At 35.8% G+C, this 18,858-nt stretch overlaps 1 protein-coding gene across 1 annotated transcript in view; it reads left to right on the forward strand.

The window, feature by feature from the left end:
* ATP7A (ATPase copper transporting alpha) overlaps positions 1 to 18,858 on the forward strand; it is a 130,870-nt gene that overhangs the window by 67,674 nt on the left and 44,338 nt on the right. Inside the window, exons 3-6 of the mRNA XM_027535043.1 lie at positions 5,688 to 6,177; positions 6,701 to 7,426; positions 12,409 to 12,615; positions 16,129 to 16,292. Coding sequence (XP_027390844.1) covers positions 5,688 to 6,177; positions 6,701 to 7,426; positions 12,409 to 12,615; positions 16,129 to 16,292 — 1,587 coding nt within the window. The remainder of the gene's footprint in view (positions 1 to 5,687; positions 6,178 to 6,700; positions 7,427 to 12,408; positions 12,616 to 16,128; positions 16,293 to 18,858) is intronic.

Consider the following 18,858-nt stretch of genomic DNA (forward strand, 5'->3'; position numbering starts at 1 on the left):
CTTAACTGCATTTTGTGTGCTTTTTCCTTTACTCAGATAAAGGCTGCAGTCCATTTTCCTAAAACAGACTATCCTTTTAAAAAATGACCACTTAGGTAATTCCCTGGCAATTCAGTGGTTAGGACTCACTGCTGAGGGCCTGGGTTTAATCCCTGGCCAGGGAACTAAGATCCCACAAGCTGCACAGTGTGGCCAAAAAAAACCAATCTAGATGCTAGCTGTTACCAAGTTCATCCTGTGGATCAATACATTCCTTGCTCCCCTTAATATTAACTATTTTTTTAAATTATTGGATAAGTAACATATGTCCAGAGTAAAATCCCCTTCCCAAAAGAAACCAGTTATCAATTTCCTATGTATGAATTCTCCTAGAAATAGACTGAATATAAGATGAATAACATTTGTAGATCTATATGCTGACTTGAACAACCTAGGTTTGAACTGCACGGGTCCACTTATACACATTTTTTCAATAAATATGTGTTATAGTACTACACGATCTGTGGTTGGTTGAATCCGAGAGTGTGAAACTGAGGATATGGAGGGCCAAATGTAAAGTTATACATGAGGTGGGTGCCCACATCCCCATCTCCTTGTTGTTTAAGGGTTAACTGTGTATATATGTGTGTGTATATCTCCTTTTTATATAAATGGAAGCATACTGTATACATACTGTTCTAACCTTGCTTTTTTTCACCTAGCAAATACATCTTATTGTTTCCTGTCAGCATACAGAAATCCGTCTTTATTTCTATTTGGAACTTTTTCCCTCTAACATTTGGTATGGCAAATGATGATAGTCCATTGAACATTTCTTTTTTTCAAATGCTGTATTACAGTAATATAGGCATTTTGCCTTGTATAAATTCTTAGGTAGTAAATGGCCATCCATGAAGATGTAGAATCAGTTATTCAAACAGGCTTAGGTTTCTGATTTAGTTCAACCAAGGATCAAAGAAATATCAAATCCAAGGTTAAAAACTAGCAGTAAAGGAATCATGTAAAGAAGGACTTTTACTATTTCCTTTCTTTGTATATACATTTTTATAATGAATAATCATTCATTAGTTACATAATTTTTGAAGAAAATGAAATTATATTAGTAATGAAAATTCAGACAAAACACTCAATTTACAGAAAAACAATACTACAACTTAAACTAACAAAATCTCCACATCTTTTTCATTTTAAAACATTTGACCTTTGAATTTTTAGAGTGGTTTTGGGCTGTTGTCTTAGTCTCTAAGAATTGTCTTTTGCTAGTTCATACATTGATTTAAAATTTTTAAGTTGTAACTTTTATTTAGGTTGGTCAAATTGGATAAAATCAATAGAACTCGATGTCTTCCTCTTATACTTTAATTTTCAGTATCCTTTATTGAAACATCAGAGTGTTACTCAGTTAAAATATATATATTATTCTTTCAGCAAACAGTAATAAAATTTGTATTGTGACATATGTAATATAAATGGGATTCCTATTATGTATTTTATATAGTATTTAGTTGGCCAAATATATTGTGCAAGAAGAATCAGACATATTAGAAATTCAAGATTATTGATAAATCATTTTACTTTTCTGAGTTTAGTCTCTGTAGAAGGACAGGATCCTTTCAAGCTCCCGCAAAACCTCTGAATCCCTCTATATTGAGTTGTTATGAAAATGTTAGCAAATAGGCTTTAAACCATTTGAGGATTTCCCCACTGTCTTAGAAGCATGCTAATCTGAATTTATTATGTTGACCTATCAATTAACTCCTGGGGGGATAAAAAGGAATTTCAGTGTGCTAAAGCAAAGTACCTTTCCCAAAGTGACTTTTAAAAATGGGGAAATGTTAGAATATACTAATTGTCAAATCTTGGTAAAAACCTAAAGAAATACATTCTCTTAGTCATTTTTTTATTTAAACTGGTATGGGAGAAGATATGAAATGTAGAGGGGAAAAGTAAACATAGAACTAAAATTTAGTTCACACACTAGAAATATTTCATACTTATCAGGTATTTTTATTTATAAGTCACAAATTGCTCAAATCACACACATAGAATTTTGGTTTTTTAAGGAGATCAAAGATCATCTAGCCTCATCATTTATAAATGGAAAGAGTATGGACTTTGGAGTTACAGAGACATACATTTGAATTCTAGCTCTTTAATTTTCTTGCTGAGTTTCTTGGGCAATTTATTCAGTGTCCTAGCCTTCAGATAGGAAATTGGATCACCTTTTATTATCAGATGAGAAGGAATACACAAAAGAAAATATACTAATGACAACCCAAGAAGTGGTAATAACACAGTTTTTAGCTTTTGTAGAAAATTAGAACTCAAAAGAACTGTCTTTCAAGAAACTTAAGCCCTTAGATTTGTCTTAAGTTTCTTACTTGAGAATAGATGATGCAGCCTTTTTATATTTATGCAAATTATACAGAAATTACATACAGATAAAGTATACGATGCTTGAATTTCATGTTTTAGACATTTCAGTAGACAAATAACTCCTTATGCATTAAAATAATGGATCTTCACAATATCTATGGACAGCACCCTCTACACCTCTGTAAATACTGTTGAGGACACAGAGCGTGTTTGGTTTCTTTTCTTCTTTCACTCCTGTTGCTGCTGCTAAGTTGCTCCAGTCGAGTCCGACTCTGTGCGACCCCAGAGACGGCAGCCCACCAGGGTCCCCCGTCCCTGGGATTCTCCAGGCAAGAACACTGGAGTGGGTTGCCATTTCCTTCTCCAATGCAGGAAAGTGAAAAGTGCAAGTGAAGTCGCTCAGTCGTGTCCGACTCCTAGCAACCCCATGGACTGCAGCCTACCAGGCTCCTCCGTCCATGGGATTTTCCAGGCAAGAGTACTGGAGTGGGGTGCCATCGCCTTCTCCGTCTTTCACTTCTACCTTCATCTAAATATAGTGAACAGTGCACCATCTTGAGTCCTTCATAAGAGCCACATTTATAGATTATAGATTTTAGACTTGGATGTTTATTTTCAGGGGAACTATTGATAAAATAGAAACATAGTTCCTCTGGGAAAAAGCAAAACAACATTGATTCCTAGTGAAAGATTCTGAGAAGAAAAACAAGCAGTTGAAACTTCAGAGCACTGTGGGGAATAGGCGAAGGTGGTTTGCGTTGGTGGTGATCAAGGAGAGTGGCACAGACCCAGAATCAGACAGATTGCTCCCAGCAATTTCCAGTTCTTTGGAGTCTGTGCTTGCTTTTACTCACCATTGGATCCCTAGCAGCTAGCACGTAATAGGTATTCAGTAAATGTTTGTTAAGTAAATCAGTGCTATTTTAGCTTCCTGCTCAAGGATTTGGCATCCAGAATAGTATTGTGATAAACACTTTGTGAATTTCCTCTTACACAAAGGTGCTGCCTGTTTTTGTTTCCTTTGAGACTTTGGGCTTGAAAAATCTCTTTGATATCTAACATTCAGAGGAAAAGTCAAGTGCTGTTATCCCAAAGGGGAACATTTTTTTGTGCTAGGTATGGTTGACCTGGCCTTAAAACACACAAATAGAAGTTACTAAATAAGGAAGTGTTTTCTGGTTTGCAGCATGAAAACAACATAGGATAATACAACTTTTTTGTATAGTATTTTATATACATAGTTTCATTGGTTTTTTTTATGTCTTTTATATCTAGAAGACAGGCTATGGCAATAAAAAGTATAGCAAATCATCGGGTGATAAAGTGATTTTTGCTTTTAAAAATCAATTTTCACAACACTTCCTCATTGGGTATGTTGGTAAATTGAAATTTGGCAGGGGGAGTGGGGGATTAGCTCAAAATCAGGACTTGTTTATGAGATACCAGATATATTTAAGCCTAGAGGGGGGAAAATTCCCCTTCCCTTTTTTAAAAGTTTGGCACTTGATCAGAAGTAGAGTAGTACATAGAGCAGTACTGTCCAATGGAACATTCTGTAATGATGAAAATGTTCTGTATTTACTCTGTCCCTTGTGGCAGCAACATTGGCCATTGAACACTAGAAATGTGGCTAATGCAATTGAGGAACTGAATTTTTTAATCTTTTCATTTTTGTTTTTAAAATTATACCCCCATATTGACTTCTTTTTGGCATACAGTTCTGTGAATTTTTTGTTTGTTTGCTTGCTTGCTTTTTTAAGGTTTGGTTAATTTTAACACATGTATAGATTAATTTGGAGAAGTAAATGGCAACCCACTCCAGTACTCTTGCCTGGAGAATCCCATGGACAGAGGAGCCTGGCGGGCTACAATCCATGGGGTCACAAAGAGTCGGACACGACTGAGCGACTAACACACATAGATTAATTTAACTACCCCAAGCCAGGACAGCACAGTTCTATCACCCACGTCACTCCAAAATGATTCTTCTCTAAATGCAAATATAACTATGTCATTCCCCTGCTTAACTTTTCCATGACTCTCTATTACCTATAGAATAAAGTACAGATGATTATTGGCGTACAAGAGCCCCCATGATAAAGCAGTTACCTAATTATGCAGCCTTTCATTTTTCTCTAATTTTGTGTTTACATTTGTCATGAGTTCCCTGCTTCAAATGTCCTTGCTAATTTCTGTTATTCCTTTAACATTCAGGTATTATCTCCCCTAAGAAGCTTTTTTGACACACATTCCCAGGGATGAATGGGTGTTCATTTTCTCTGTCCTCTGTTCTAGCATTGCTCCCTGTGACTATGTCATGATCAGCTTTGTATCATGAGAATCTTAGTTCCTGGCACATATAATAAGTGTTTGATAAATATTGGTTTTTCAGTGTTTACTTTTATATGACTTACTGCTTCAAAGAACTACTTTCCTGTTTACTCATATGATCCTTATAATAACCCTGGAAGATAGTAGAGCACATTTCTTCATTTTTATGATGGTAGGGCTAGTGAGTGTGGTTAACTAATAAGTGGAGAATTGACACTGGAGCTCAAATCTTCTGACTCTCAACCCAGTTTTGTGTGTGTGTGTGTGTGTGTGTGTATGTATGTATGACTACTTCATAAATCTTTATAACCCATATGTTACCCAAAGAGATGCAGGGTAAGATGTCCAGGTAGTAGTTAAATTATATTCAGTTGCTGAGCTTTAAGAATACAATCATTATTTTAATAATCAAATCAGGAAAAATTATATATTCTTATTTTGCACAAAAGTAATACTGGACTATAGTGACTTAGAAGGTTATAGAAATACTTGCTACAAAACCCTATGAATATTGCCTTCATAAACCAGCATGTTTATACCTTTTCTTGCAACAAGTTTATCTTAATTGAACATTTTAAAACTTTAAACTTGATTTCCAATTTGTTTTATGTAGCTGATCCTCTTTCCTGAAATTATCTTTTGAATTGGTAGAATGCTAAGTGTTGGAATACTTTGTGAAAGGAGATGAAGAGTAGTTTGTTCTCTGTTATGAAATTCTAGGGTGTGTTTGTCTGTGCACGTTTCAAATGCCTGATCATTACCTGAGTCAAGTACACCTACATAGAGCTTTACCATTCCTGTAGGTACATAAGACATTTTGTGCTGCTTTCTAAAGTGACTAGGAAAGATGAGAACTAATAAAGAAACTCTATTTGATTTAATTATTTGTTTCATTCTTTACGGTGGTGTAATGATTGATAATTTTAAGTTCCATATCATAAGATTTAATTAAAATGACTTCTGCAATTTCCTTCCAAAAGGTTTCACTGGAAGAAAAAAATGCAACTGTTATTTATGACCCAAAACTACAAACTCCAAAGACCCTGCAGGAAGCTATTGATGACATGGGCTTTGATGCTATTCTCCACAATCCTAAGCCTCTCCCTGTTTTAACTGAAACTGTGTTTCTGACTGTTACTGCTTCACTGGTTCCGCCATGGGACCATATCCAAAGCACATTGCTCAAGACCAAGGGTGTGACAGATATTAAAATTTCCCCTCAGCAGAGAACTGCAGTGGTGACAATAATCCCTTCTATAGTGAATGCCAATCAGATAGTAGAGCTGGTTCCTGATCTCAGTTTAGATACTGGAACTCTGGAAAAAAAGTCAGGAACTTGCGAAGATTATAGTATGGCTCAACCAGGTGAAGTCATGCTGAAGATGAAGGTGGAAGGGATGACCTGCCATTCATGTACTAGCACCATTGAAGGAAAAATTGGGAAACTGCAAGGTGTTCAGCGAATTAAAGGTAATATGACTGATATTGTTTATTTGATTGCTTTGTATGGCTTGGTTTGCTGTTTTGGTCTTTGAACTTTAGCATTTTCCTTTAAGCATGGGTTTTGAATCTCTGGGACTAGAATGTTGCTGCTTCACTGAAGTCTGAGAAACAGTGTATTCCCAGAATTAGTGTCAAGTAAAGTTAATGATTATAATTAAAAGTTACATGAATCTTGAACTAGCATAAATGGCCGCCAAGGTGGCATTCATGGAGTTCAGGGTTCTTAATGCAACATACCTAGGATCCTCTTGACCTCTGTTTCTATTCAGGCATGCAGAAACTTGGAGACCGCAGATACAGTGGTCACATCTTTTGCTTTTTTCTAGTCCACATCAGTAAAATTTTCTGAAAAGAACAGAATTATTTTAAGAAAGGATAATGACAACAATGAGAGAGAAACAATTATGTGTGGTATTAATTTGGTCTACAGAATGTTTTCTGAAGTGGCCCAGGAATAACTGAATTAAATGTTTTTCTTTTTATTAACTAGTTTCCTTGGACAATCAAGAAGCTACTGTTGTTTATCAACCCCATCTTATCACAGCAGAGGAAATAAAAAAGCAGATTGAAGTTGTGGGCTTTACAGCATTCATCAAAAAACAGCCCAAGTACCTCAAATTGGGAGCTATTGACATAGAACGTCTAAAGAACACACCAGTCAAATCCTCAGAAGGATCACAGCAAAAGAGTCCATCATACACCAGTAATTCAACAGTCATTTTCACCATAGATGGCATGCATTGTAAATCATGTGTGTCAAATATTGAAAGTGCTTTATCTACACTCCAACATATAAGCAGTGTAGTAGTTTCTTTAGAGAATAAATCTGCCATAGTAAAGTACAATGCAAGTTTAGTCACTCCAGAAACACTGAGAAAAGCAATAGAGGCCATATCACAAGGGCAATATAGAGTTAGTAGTGCAAGTGAAATTGAGAGTACCTCAAACTCTCCCTCCAGCTCATCTCTTCAAAAGAGTCCTTTGAACATAGTTAGCCAGCCTCTAACTCAAGAAACTGTGATAAACATTGATGGCATGACTTGTAATTCGTGTGTGCAGTCTATTGAAGGTGTCATATCAAAAAAGGCAGGTGTAAAATCCATACAAGTATCACTTGCAAATGGCAAAGGGACTGTTGAGTATGATCCTTTACTAACCTCTCCAGAAACCTTGAGAGAAGCAATAGAAAACATGGGATTTGATGCTTCCTTGTCAGGTAATTATCATTTTTTTTCTTTGATTCCTCTAATGTTCTTTTATTTATACTTTGCTAATTCTTTTGGCTTTTATCAGTGAAAAATAAGTACTAGGCACTGCAGTTCTACTTTTTGAAAATATGACATATGTCAGCAGCATATATGAAGCATATATAAAGATGCATAATGATGTTTGCATAATTATATAGAAACTAGAAACATTAAATAAAGCATGATACCTCCATATGAGGAAATGCTCTGAAGCCATAAAAATTATGGTGTTGAAGATACTTAATGCCATGGGAAAGTGAGATATTTTGTTAAATGAAAAAGCAAGTGAAAAAGTCATGGTCAAAATTTTATAAACACATGTATAAGGATTTATGCTATGTATATGTTATTTATGTATATGACTAAAATTCCTGGTAGAATATGAACAAAATTTTAATCGTAGTTATTTTTGAGTGGTAGGATAAAGGTGATAATTTGTTTTCATTGTGCTTTCCTATGTATTTTAAGTGTTTTGTGACAGGGTTATATGTATATTTGTATGTATTTATGTATATATAAAATGGGAGAAGCAAATGTTATTTTAAAAGAAAAAATAGAGCTTCAAATGTAGAAAACAAACTTACGGTTACCAGGGGATAAGGGGAGGAGGGATAAATTGGGAGATTCGGTTGACATATACACACTATTATATATAAAACAGATAACTAATAAGAACCTGCTGTGTAGCCCAGGGAACTCTACTCAATGCTCCGTAATGGCCTATATGGGAAAAGAATCTTAAAAAAAAAAAAAAGAGTGGATATATGTATATGTATAGCTGATTCACTATGCTGTACACTTGAAACTAACATTGTAAATCAACTATATTGCAAACAAAAATTTTAAAAAGAAAATGAAAATAGTAGAGACAAATAGTAGAATTTAAGCTGTGGTTTCAAATTTAGGCATTCTAATTAACCTGACTCTAGAACTGGCCCAAAGTCTTCCTGTTTTCTGGCAGCTCTTACCTTGAACTGAAACCAGAGATGTATATCCAATGGAATTTGCCCATGTGAACTTGTTTTGAACTAGAATTGAACCTAGCCTCTAATTAAACTGGAAATTCCCTAAATGAAATTTCTTGCTCTGAATATTAATAGAAAAGTTGAATAACTAATTTCTAGACAGTGTCATTGGACTTCCCCGGTGTCTCAGCGGTAAAGAATCCACTTGCAGTGCAAGAGACATGGGTTCAGTTGCAGTGTCAGGCAGATCCTTTGGATGAGGGCATGGCAACCCACTCCAGTATTCTTGCCTGGGAAATCCCATGGACAGAAGAGCATGGTAGGTTACAGTTCGTGGGGTTGCAAAAGAGTCAGACATGACTTAGAGACTAAGCAGCAACAATAACAAACATGTTAAAAGCCATGATGAATAGGTAGAAAACCTTGGCAAAGTGATTGTGACCGTAAAATAACTTATGAATTGTGACTACAGTAACCCATATTATTGGGATAAAAAGTTAATATCAATTGACTGCATTGTGTGTTTCTGCTATAGATCAATCAGAGTTTAAGATGCCACCAGAATTGTGGCTGCCCATTTTCTGAATGCTAGTGTCAACGCTGGTCCAGGCTTCATAGTCTACCACTCTGAAACCTGTTCCTATAGACTTAGAGGGATCATTGCATTTCGCCTTCATGTCATACCAGTCCTGGGTGGACCATAAATGTTAATAAAGGAAATAGAAATATAGGAGGTGCTTTTTATCATGACCATCAATATCGTCGTTATCGTGAAAAGATATATATGAAGTTGTCTTCACTAACCAATTACAGTAAACAAAATACTCAATTAAATTCCTTTTCCTTTTTTGTAACTTTTTAATCTTTAATTTCAAACTCACAGAAAAACTGCAAGAATAGTACAAAGAATTCCTGTTTACCAGTTTTACTTGGATTCCATTGTTAACACTGTTGCCGCATTTGTTTTATCATTCTTTTTCTCTATCGACAGATAGACATATTTTCAAACACACAATACACACACACGTGTAGCTATCTTTTTCTGAATCATTTGAGAGTAAGTTGCAGACATGATGTTTATAGTTAAACATAAACATAGTTGTTTTTAAGCCATTTTCTGATTATATATTTATTCATATTACTTTAGACTAAACCTGCCAGTTTTGAGGATCAGACTTGAAACCCTTTCTTGAAATTTTTAGATTCTTTTCTGATTGTTGCCTCACATGCAGGAGAGTCAGTCTTCTTTTGAATTCATTTATGGATAAGTAGTGTTGCAGTATTCTTGCCTGGAAAATCCCATGGACGGAGGAGCCTGGTAGGCTGCAGTCCATGGGGTCGCTAAGAGTCGGACACAACTAAGCGCCTTCACTTTCACTTTTCACTTTCCTGCATTGGAGAAGGAAATGGCAACCCACTCCAGTGTTCTTGCCTGGAGAATCCCAGGGATGGGGGAGCCTGGTGGGCTGCCGTCTATGGGGTTGCACAGAGTCGGACACGACTGAAGCAACTTAGCAGCAGCAGCAGCAGCAGTGTTGCTACAGTTTATAGAAAAGCCAGTTTAAAGAAACTAGCCATTTAATTCACTGTGGCTTTTTAACACCTGTACTGCCTCTGTGAAAGATGGAAGCATTTGCTCTTCTTGCCACATTCACTGGGGTAAAGGTCAAAATTTTTTGAATCTTTGTTGAGAAATCATGCCATTGTAACTAAAAGGGGTTACCTCTATGACTTATTTTAATTCAATACTGTACTTCTAGAGTGTGAAATTGCAGATGGTGTTTTAGTTACTTCTGGTACCTGAAATGGAGAAGGTAATGGCACCCCACTCCAGTACTCTTGCCTAGAAAATCCCATGGATGGAGGAGCCTGCTAGGCTGCAGTCCGTGGGGTCGCTGAGGGTCGGACACGACTGAGCAACTTCATTTTCACTTTTCACTTTCATGCATTGGAGAAGGAAATGGCAACCCACTCCAGTGTTCTTGCCTGGAGAATCCCAGGGATGGGGGAGCCTGGTGGGCTGCCGTCTATGGGGTTGCACAGAGTCGGACACGACTGAAGCGACTTAGCAGCAGCAGCAGCAGCAGCAGGTACCTGAAATAACTAAATTACTCTGGAATAAGACTTAAAGTAATTAGTAATATAAACTTTCTTTTCATTGTCCAAGTTCAAAATTTTAAATCTTCATTATAATTATGATAGAATGAATAAGCTCCTGGCTAGACTAAAATAATGTTTTTTCCCCCACGCCAAAGCTATTTCCTTGGGACAAATGAGCCTCCTTTTTGAATTTTTGGTACTATTTGGTAAATTTTATCCTCTTTGTTCTAAATAATACTCTTGTAATCTGAATGAATATCATTTTCTGAATTGATTCACATATAAGATCAGAGACTGTCTAATTTTGGAATTAGGAGAATCTCATCCTTTGCTATTAAAGTGTCCTTTGCTATACCCAGACTGGCAGTACTGCCATCACTTGGAAGCTTATTGGAACAGAATTTCAGGCCTCACCCTCAATGTACTGAATCAGAATCTGCATTTTAACAAGATCCCCCAGGTGATTGTATGTCAAAATTTAAGAGCCTTTGTTATAACTGATTTGAGAAGTCAGGCTTTTGTTATGAAAGTGGTCAGGCTTTTGTTAAAGTTTCTTCAAAAGATGCCTTTTTTCCGTATCCTAAAAACCAGCTCTGCTATGAAGGGTTTCCTCTATGGACTAGCCAAATAGACTTGAATCAGTTTTTTGCCAAAGGGAAAGAAGTAACACGTAGGTGGAAATTTCCACATCACTTCTTTTCCTCCTTATCTCTGCAGTAGAGATGAAAATCTTTAGCTTTTTTGCAGGTACATGGATGTGCTAAAAAGAATACTTTCTCCCTTCTTGGGAGATGATTAATACTGAAATGGATAAACTAAGTCTCCGCTAAGACTGCAGGGGAGCTTCTGGGATGACAGATGCTTTCCACTGTTTCACAGTCCATAAACATTCTACAGAAAAATTCTCTGATTACTTTGTGAAAAATTAAGATTATTGCTGACTTACTCCTTGCCTCTTCTTCCATTGTCCACCAAAGACATTTTAATTTAAAAAACACTATGTATTATTGTTAAAATTCAAGCATACAGCAGTGTCTATAGAGGAAATTTGTTCATCTTTCTGTTATTCTATTCCTGCTATAACCTCATTCCCCAGAAATAGCCTCTACTAGTAGTTTGCTATGTACCTTCCTAGGCTTCCTTATGCATGTTTTCGTGTATGCACTCTAACAATTTTTAAATGACATTGTACTGCATTGCTGTTTTGCAGATTGCTTTTTGTCCCACTTACACGAATTGCTTTACTGCCAGTATTTAAATCATTAACATAATGATAGAAATTCATTATAAAACAAAGAGCTTTCTATTAATAAACCACTGTCTACTGGAGTTTGAGGTAGAGATAATGGGCTTGAAGATCTTGATATAAAGTTCTGTTTATTCAGCTGGTTCCGATTTTCCCAAGAATTGGGATGGGCAGTGTTGAACTTGGAAGTCACATCCTGGAAAGTGTAAAGATAGCATTGCACAGGGCTCTAGGTCCATGACAGTTTTAAAGGAATGGATTGACAGTGCCTGGAGAAGGAAATGGCAAGCCACTCCAGTATTCTTGCCTGGAGAATCCTGTGGACAGAGGAGCCTGGTGGGCTGCTGTCCATGGAGTCGCACAGAGTTGGACACGACTGAAGTGACTTAGTATGCATGCATGCATTGGAGAAGGAAATGGCTACCCACTCCAGTATTCTTGCCTGGAGAATCCTGTGGACAGAGGAGCCTGGTGGGCTGCTGTCTGTGGGATCACACAGTGTCGGACACGACTGAAACGACTTAGCAGCAACAGCTGCAGCAGCGTTGACAGTGCCGGGAGGTGTGTGTGGATCGTGATAAATGACAAGGGTGCAGCTGGAGAATACTTCAAATGAAAAGAATCTTTCCCTGTCCACCAGATACAAATGAGCCATTGGTAGTAATAGCTCAGCCCTCATCAGAAATGCCACTTTTGACCTCAACTAATGAACTTCACACCAAAATGATGACACCAATTCATGACAAGGAGGAGCCAAAGACTTCATCCAAGTGTTATATACAGGTCACTGGTATGACTTGTGCTTCCTGTGTAGCAAACATTGAACGGAATTTAAGACGAGAAGAAGGTAAGACACTCTTAAAACTTGCTATTTTATGTACTAATTTGAGAACTCTGTCTTTTTTGTCCTCTTATGTGTTTTGTAACCATGTTTATGATTATTGCCAAGGCCTCATAAAGACTTATCAGTGATTTATAGGACAACCTTGACTTGCTGATAGCCAGTTTTTGTTAGTGTTTTTGTTCCCTTAGATATAGTTCCTGTCTCATTAATCTCATGGCTGCATTTTAATATCGGTGAAATTTTTAGTCAAATAGCAGAAGGAAAGGAGAAGGCACTGGCACCCCACTCCAGTGCTCTTGCCTAGAAAATCCCATGGATGGAGGAGCCTGGTAGGCTGGTAGGCCGTCCATGGGGTCGCTAAGAGTCGGACACGACTGAGCGACTTCACTTTCACTTTTCACTTTCATGCATTGGAGAAGGAAATGGCACCCCACTCCAGTGTTTTTACCTGGAGAATCCCAGGGACAGGGGAGCCTGGTGGGCTGCCGTCTATGGGGTCACACAGAGTTGGACACGATTGAAGCAACTTAGCAGCAGCAGCAGCAGAAGGAAATACATAAGATTACTATTCTTTATGGACCTTGGCTGCAGTGGATTTTAAGAAACATAAATTTTCTGATAAAGCTATGCTTAAAACTAACAGCTAGAATCCATAATTTTCAGTGTTACTATACCCAGGACAAGCACTGGACCAAAGCCAAGTTTTAGAATTATTCTCTTCCAGCAGTTTGATTACTGATCTTTACTTGTAGTAAGAGTGTTCAAAAGTTACTCAATATTGTGTACAAGTTTTCATTTTTGGTTACAAATTCTTAGAAAATCTGCAATATGTTTTTTTATTTAGTCACACTCAGATGTTTTAGCTTTTAATTTTGCACTCACATTAATGGACTTCATTGCATAGTGTAGTAGATTTGTTAACCATAGAGATAGGTGGTTATGTTTAATGAGCCTGAAGTCATAGGTTTGGTAAGTAGCCCTAGCCCCAGGTATCTTACTGATAGTCACAAGGGCTGAATAAATATGATTAATATAAGCTTATCATCACTATTGGGGAAATAAAGTATATAGAATAATAATACAGACCTATGGCTAGTAAACTCAACTTATATGTAAAGATCAGAACATTATTGTAACAAAATGTGTTGTTATATACTAGAGCCATCTTAAGTTCAATATTACCTTGTCCACATTCTATCATTTCAACATCCTTCATTTCATCTGGCATTATATCTAATTAGAGTGCAGTCTGGGCTAAATTATACTTTGCGTGATTAAGAAGAACAGGAGGAAGGTTGCAAGAAAATGAAAGCAAAAAGAAATTTCCAAGGGGCTTGTTTAACTTTAGAACCAACTATTTTAGGAGCAGTTCAGATATAGACTTTCTCATGAGACAAGCAATGGCTACTACAGATAACAATTACAGATTTTTTTTTAATCCCTAAAACTGATTGTTTCAATTACTTTCTATTGCTCCTTTACTGTTTCAATTACTTTCTATTGCTCCTTTACCACCTTTTAACCTAGTTAGAAATATCTTTGGCCTAGCTGGGTTCAACGTTCACTGCATTCACAATCTAACTATATTCACTTCTCTTTTTTTTTAATTAAGTGGCACTCGTCTTCCCTCAGTTTCATCTGCATTATGTTTTTAAAAATGAATAGAAAAAAGTTCTAATTGTATTTTGAAGTAAAAATTTAAAAATTGTCCATAATTTATATAAGTATAAAATGTTTTTGAAACTTGAAAAAACAGATTTTCTGTTTCTTTTTGACTATAGATTACATTCAACAGAAGTGAAAAGATATTTTTCCTTTCCCTATACCCTTCTCTTTTCACCGATACTCTCCTATGATCCAATCCTCTGAATTATTTGGTACTCACAAAGCCCATGTGTAACTACCTTTTTCTCCAAAGAAAAGAGTACTTTTTTTTGGTAGCCAATTTCATATAGAAAGCTTAGATTATATTAGATAGTTTATTTTCATATTAAAAACTATTATTAAATTAGTATTTGGATATTTTTTTCTTTTTATCAAACCCCAGAGCTGACCTATGGACTGTTGATTCCTATTCCGTCAGGTAGCCACCAAGTGCCACAGATTCCCAGAAGGAACTGCTATTTCTGCTGCATGTTATTAATTTTCTTCCTGGAAATGACAGCAATAGCTGACCTAGAGAAGTGGATTGGTTGTTAACAAAATGCTGATACCAGAGAACAGCATGACTGCCATAAATGAACTGCTTTGTTAAGCTGTGTGGCACTTTTTGGAGGGTGGGGGAGTAAGAGCATTTTAGATTAGTGTGTGTCAGGCAATACAATTTGAGAGAGAAATGACTGTTATTTTATAATATTATAATGTGTATGTTGGTATATTCTTAGATTGTTTGCTACAATTACATTGATTTCCTAAGTAAATGAGTTCTTTTCTCTAGGACTCTATCTTACAGGTTTCTAAAAATACTTTATATTCATTTCCTAAAAATACTTTATATTTGGATTGCAATTCAAACAGTGTTAAACAGTTCTAAGACAGTTGTGGAAATGTGAATATTGCCTGGATGTTTGATGATATTGAAGAATTATTTTAGGTTTGATAATGGTATTATGATTATTTCTTTAAAGAAAAGAGTCTTTTTTAAAGGTTATTTATTTATTTTGTCTGTGCTGGGTTTTCAATTTTTGCTGTATGTGGGCTCTCTCTAGTTGTGGTGCGAGGGCTTCTCATTGTGGTGGCCTCTCTTGTTGTGAAGCATGAGCTCTAGGCACACAGGCTTCAGTAGTGCGGCTCACAGGCTCAGTAGTTGTGGTACATGTGCTTAGTTGCCCTGTAGCATATGGGATCCTCGTGGATCAGGGATTGAACCCATGTCCTCTGCATTGGCAAGTGGATTCTTAACCACTGGACCACCAGGGAAGTCCAAGAAAAAGAGTCTTATCTTTTAGAGATACATATTTAAAATTTTACATATTAAATGATATCTGGGATTTGCTTCAGAATAATCAGGGTAGAGGGTAGGGATGAGTGGGTAGGAATATATATATGAAACTTGAGCAGCCCAGTATTATTGACAGTTATTGAAGCTGAGAGATGGGTACATTGAGTTTATTATGTTGTTCTGTCTTGAGTGTGTGTGTGTGTGTGTGTGTGTGTATTTGAAATTTTCCATAATAAAAAGTTTTTAAAAATGAGGCCAAGTTTTCACATAGTTTTATTTGGGTTCAAGATTGTATAAAAGTGAAGAAATAAATTTTTCTAGATTCACTTAACCCTTTCATAGTTAAATGAAAAGAAAACTATTATAAAATTATTCTTGGGAACTTCCCTGGTGGGTCAGTGGCTAACACTCAATGCTGTAAATTCAGGTGACCTGGGTTCAATTCCCAGTGAGGGAATTAGATCCCACCTGTGGCAAATAAGACCTGGCACAGTCAAATAAATAAATATTGTTTAAAAGATTACTCTTTTTATGAGAAATGTTATCTGACTTGTTTTTCTTATCAATATTCCTAGGAATATATTCCATACTTGTGGCTCTGATGGCTGGCAAGGCAGAAGTAAGGTATAACCCTGCTCTCATACAACCCCCAGTGATAGCCGAGTTAATCCGAGAGCTTGGATTTGGATCCACTGTGATAGAAAATGCTGATGAAGGAGATGGTGTTTTGGAACTTGTTGTAAGTAATGAAGGTTTATGTGGTTAATAGAATATCCAGGAAAAACTTGGCGAGAATTCAGAAAAGAGATCCAAAAATAATTAAAATGTTGGGAAAGTAAAACATAAAATGAAAATGAAGGAAACTGGAAAGATATTGACAATGGTGACCTTCAAGTGCAGAATGTAAAAGATAATCATCACTTCTATTAAGAACCAATAAACAGGAATTGGGTTTGAATGAATAAATGAAAATTACTTTAAAAATATAGTATGATTCCTACCTAGTAGCATGTAAAAGAATAAATTCTAGATGCATTAAAGACTTAAATTTTATAAATAAAGTCATAAAGCTAGGTATGTTATTGGTGTAGGTATTGGTTTAAAATGACATTATTGCCAACCCAGAAAATATTTTATTTGTTTTTTTTTGTTTTGTTTTGTTTTGTTGTTTTTTTAAATTTGTATAACTTAAATAATTAAAACAAAAAATTTAACCTTGTACCGAAGTTCCAGCTCAGACAAAAATTTGAATGTAAAAAATGGAACCATGAAATTACTAGAAGACATATTTAGAGTTTTTTTTTCAATATTTTATTATAAAAATTTCAGACATTGGAAAAGTCAAAAGAATTGTGCAGTTGAACACTCTCAAACACACTGCATGTATTCTACAATTAACGTTTTACTCTATTTGTTTTATCAGTCTATTGTGGAAATAATTTTAAAATCACAAAGAAGTTGCAAAAATAGTACAGAGGATTTCCTTGTAGCCACTACCTAGCTTTTCCCAATGATAACACCTAATTTAACATTTAAAAAATAATATTAGAGTAGGAAGAATCTTATTAAGTGTCATATAAAATCCATAAAAGACAAGATTGATAAATTCAGGTACATAAAAATTTCATGTTTGGAGAAAAAACCATAAACAAAGTCAAAAGGCAAGTAATGTTAAGAGTAGGCACCCTTGTCTTGTTCCTGATTTTAGAAGAAATGCTTTCAGTTTTTCACCACTGAGGATAATATTTGCTATGAGTTTGCTGTATATGGCTTTTATTATGTTGAGATATGTTCCTTCTGTGCCTACTTTCTGGAGAGTTTTTATCATAAATGTCTGTTGAATTTTGTCAAAGACTTTCTCTGCATCTATTGAAACAATCATATGGTTTTTATCTTTTAATTTGTTTATATGGTGTATCACATTGATTGATTTTCATATATTGAATAATCCTTGCATTCCTGGAATAAAGCCCACCTGATTATGATGTATGGTCTTTTTAATGTTATTGGATTCTGTTTGCTAGAATTTTGTTGAGGATTTTTGCATCTATGTTCATCAGTGATATTGGCCTGTAGTTTTCTTTTTTTGTGGCATCTTTGTCTTGTTTTGGTATTAAGGTGATGGTGGCCTCATAGAATGAGTTTGGGAGTTTGCCTTCCTCTGCAGTTTCCTGGAAGAGTTTGAGTAGGATAGGTGTTAGCTCTTCTGTAAACTTTTGGTAGAGTTGACCTGTGAAGCCATCTGGTCCTGGGCTTTTGTTTGTTGGAAGATTTTTGATTACAGTTTCAATTTCTGTGCTTGTGATTGGTCTGTTCAAATTTTCTATTTCTTCCTGGTTCAGTTTTGGAAGGTCGTACTTTTATAAGAATTTGTCCATTTCTTTAAAGTTGTCCATTTTATTGGCATATAGTTGCTCATAGTAGTCTCTTATGATCTTTTGTATTTCTGTGTTGTCTGTTGTAACATCTCCTTTTTCATTTCTAATTTTACTGATTTGAGTCTTCTCCCTTTTTTTCTTGATCAATCTTGCTAATGGTTTATCTATTTTGTTTATCTTCTCAAAGAACCAGCTTTTAATTTTATTGATCTTTGCTATAGTCTTCATTTCTTTTTCATTTATTTCTGCTCTGATCTTTATGATTTCTTTCCTTCTTCTAACTTTGGCGGGTTTTTGTTCATCTTTTTCTAGTTGCTTTGGGTGTTAGGTTAGGTTGTGTATTTGATGTCTCTCTTGTTTCTTGAGGTAGGTTTGTACTGCTATGAACTTCCCTCTTAGTACCACTTGTATTGAATCCCATAGATTTGGGGTTGTCATGTTTTCATTGTCATTTGTTTCTAGGTATATTTTAATTTCCTTTTTGATTTCTTCAGTGATCTGTTGGTTGTTCAGAAGCGTGTTGTTTAGCCTCCATATGTTTGTGTTTTTTATAGATTTTTCCTGTAGTTGATTTTTAATCTTACAGCATTGTGATCAGAAAAGGTGCTTGAAATGACTTCAATTTTTAAAAACTTTACCAAGGCTTGATTTGTGGCCCAGGATGTGATCTGTCCTGGAGAGTGTTTCATGTGCTCCTGAGAAAAGGTGAAATCCATTGTTTGGGGGTGAAATGCTCTGTTGATATTAATTAGGTCCAACTGGTCCAAGGTATCGTTTAAAACTTGTGTTTCCTTATTAATTTTTCATCTGGATGACCTGTCCATTGGTGTGAGTGGGGTATTAAAGTCCCCCACGATTATTGTGTTACTGTCAATTTCCCCTTTAACAGTAGTTAGGATTTGCCTTGTGTGTTGAGGTATTCCTATG

Source organism: Bos indicus x Bos taurus, chromosome X (genome assembly GCF_003369695.1).
Source record: "Bos indicus x Bos taurus breed Angus x Brahman F1 hybrid chromosome X, Bos_hybrid_MaternalHap_v2.0, whole genome shotgun sequence".
Lineage (NCBI taxonomy): Eukaryota > Metazoa > Chordata > Mammalia > Artiodactyla > Bovidae > Bos > Bos indicus x Bos taurus.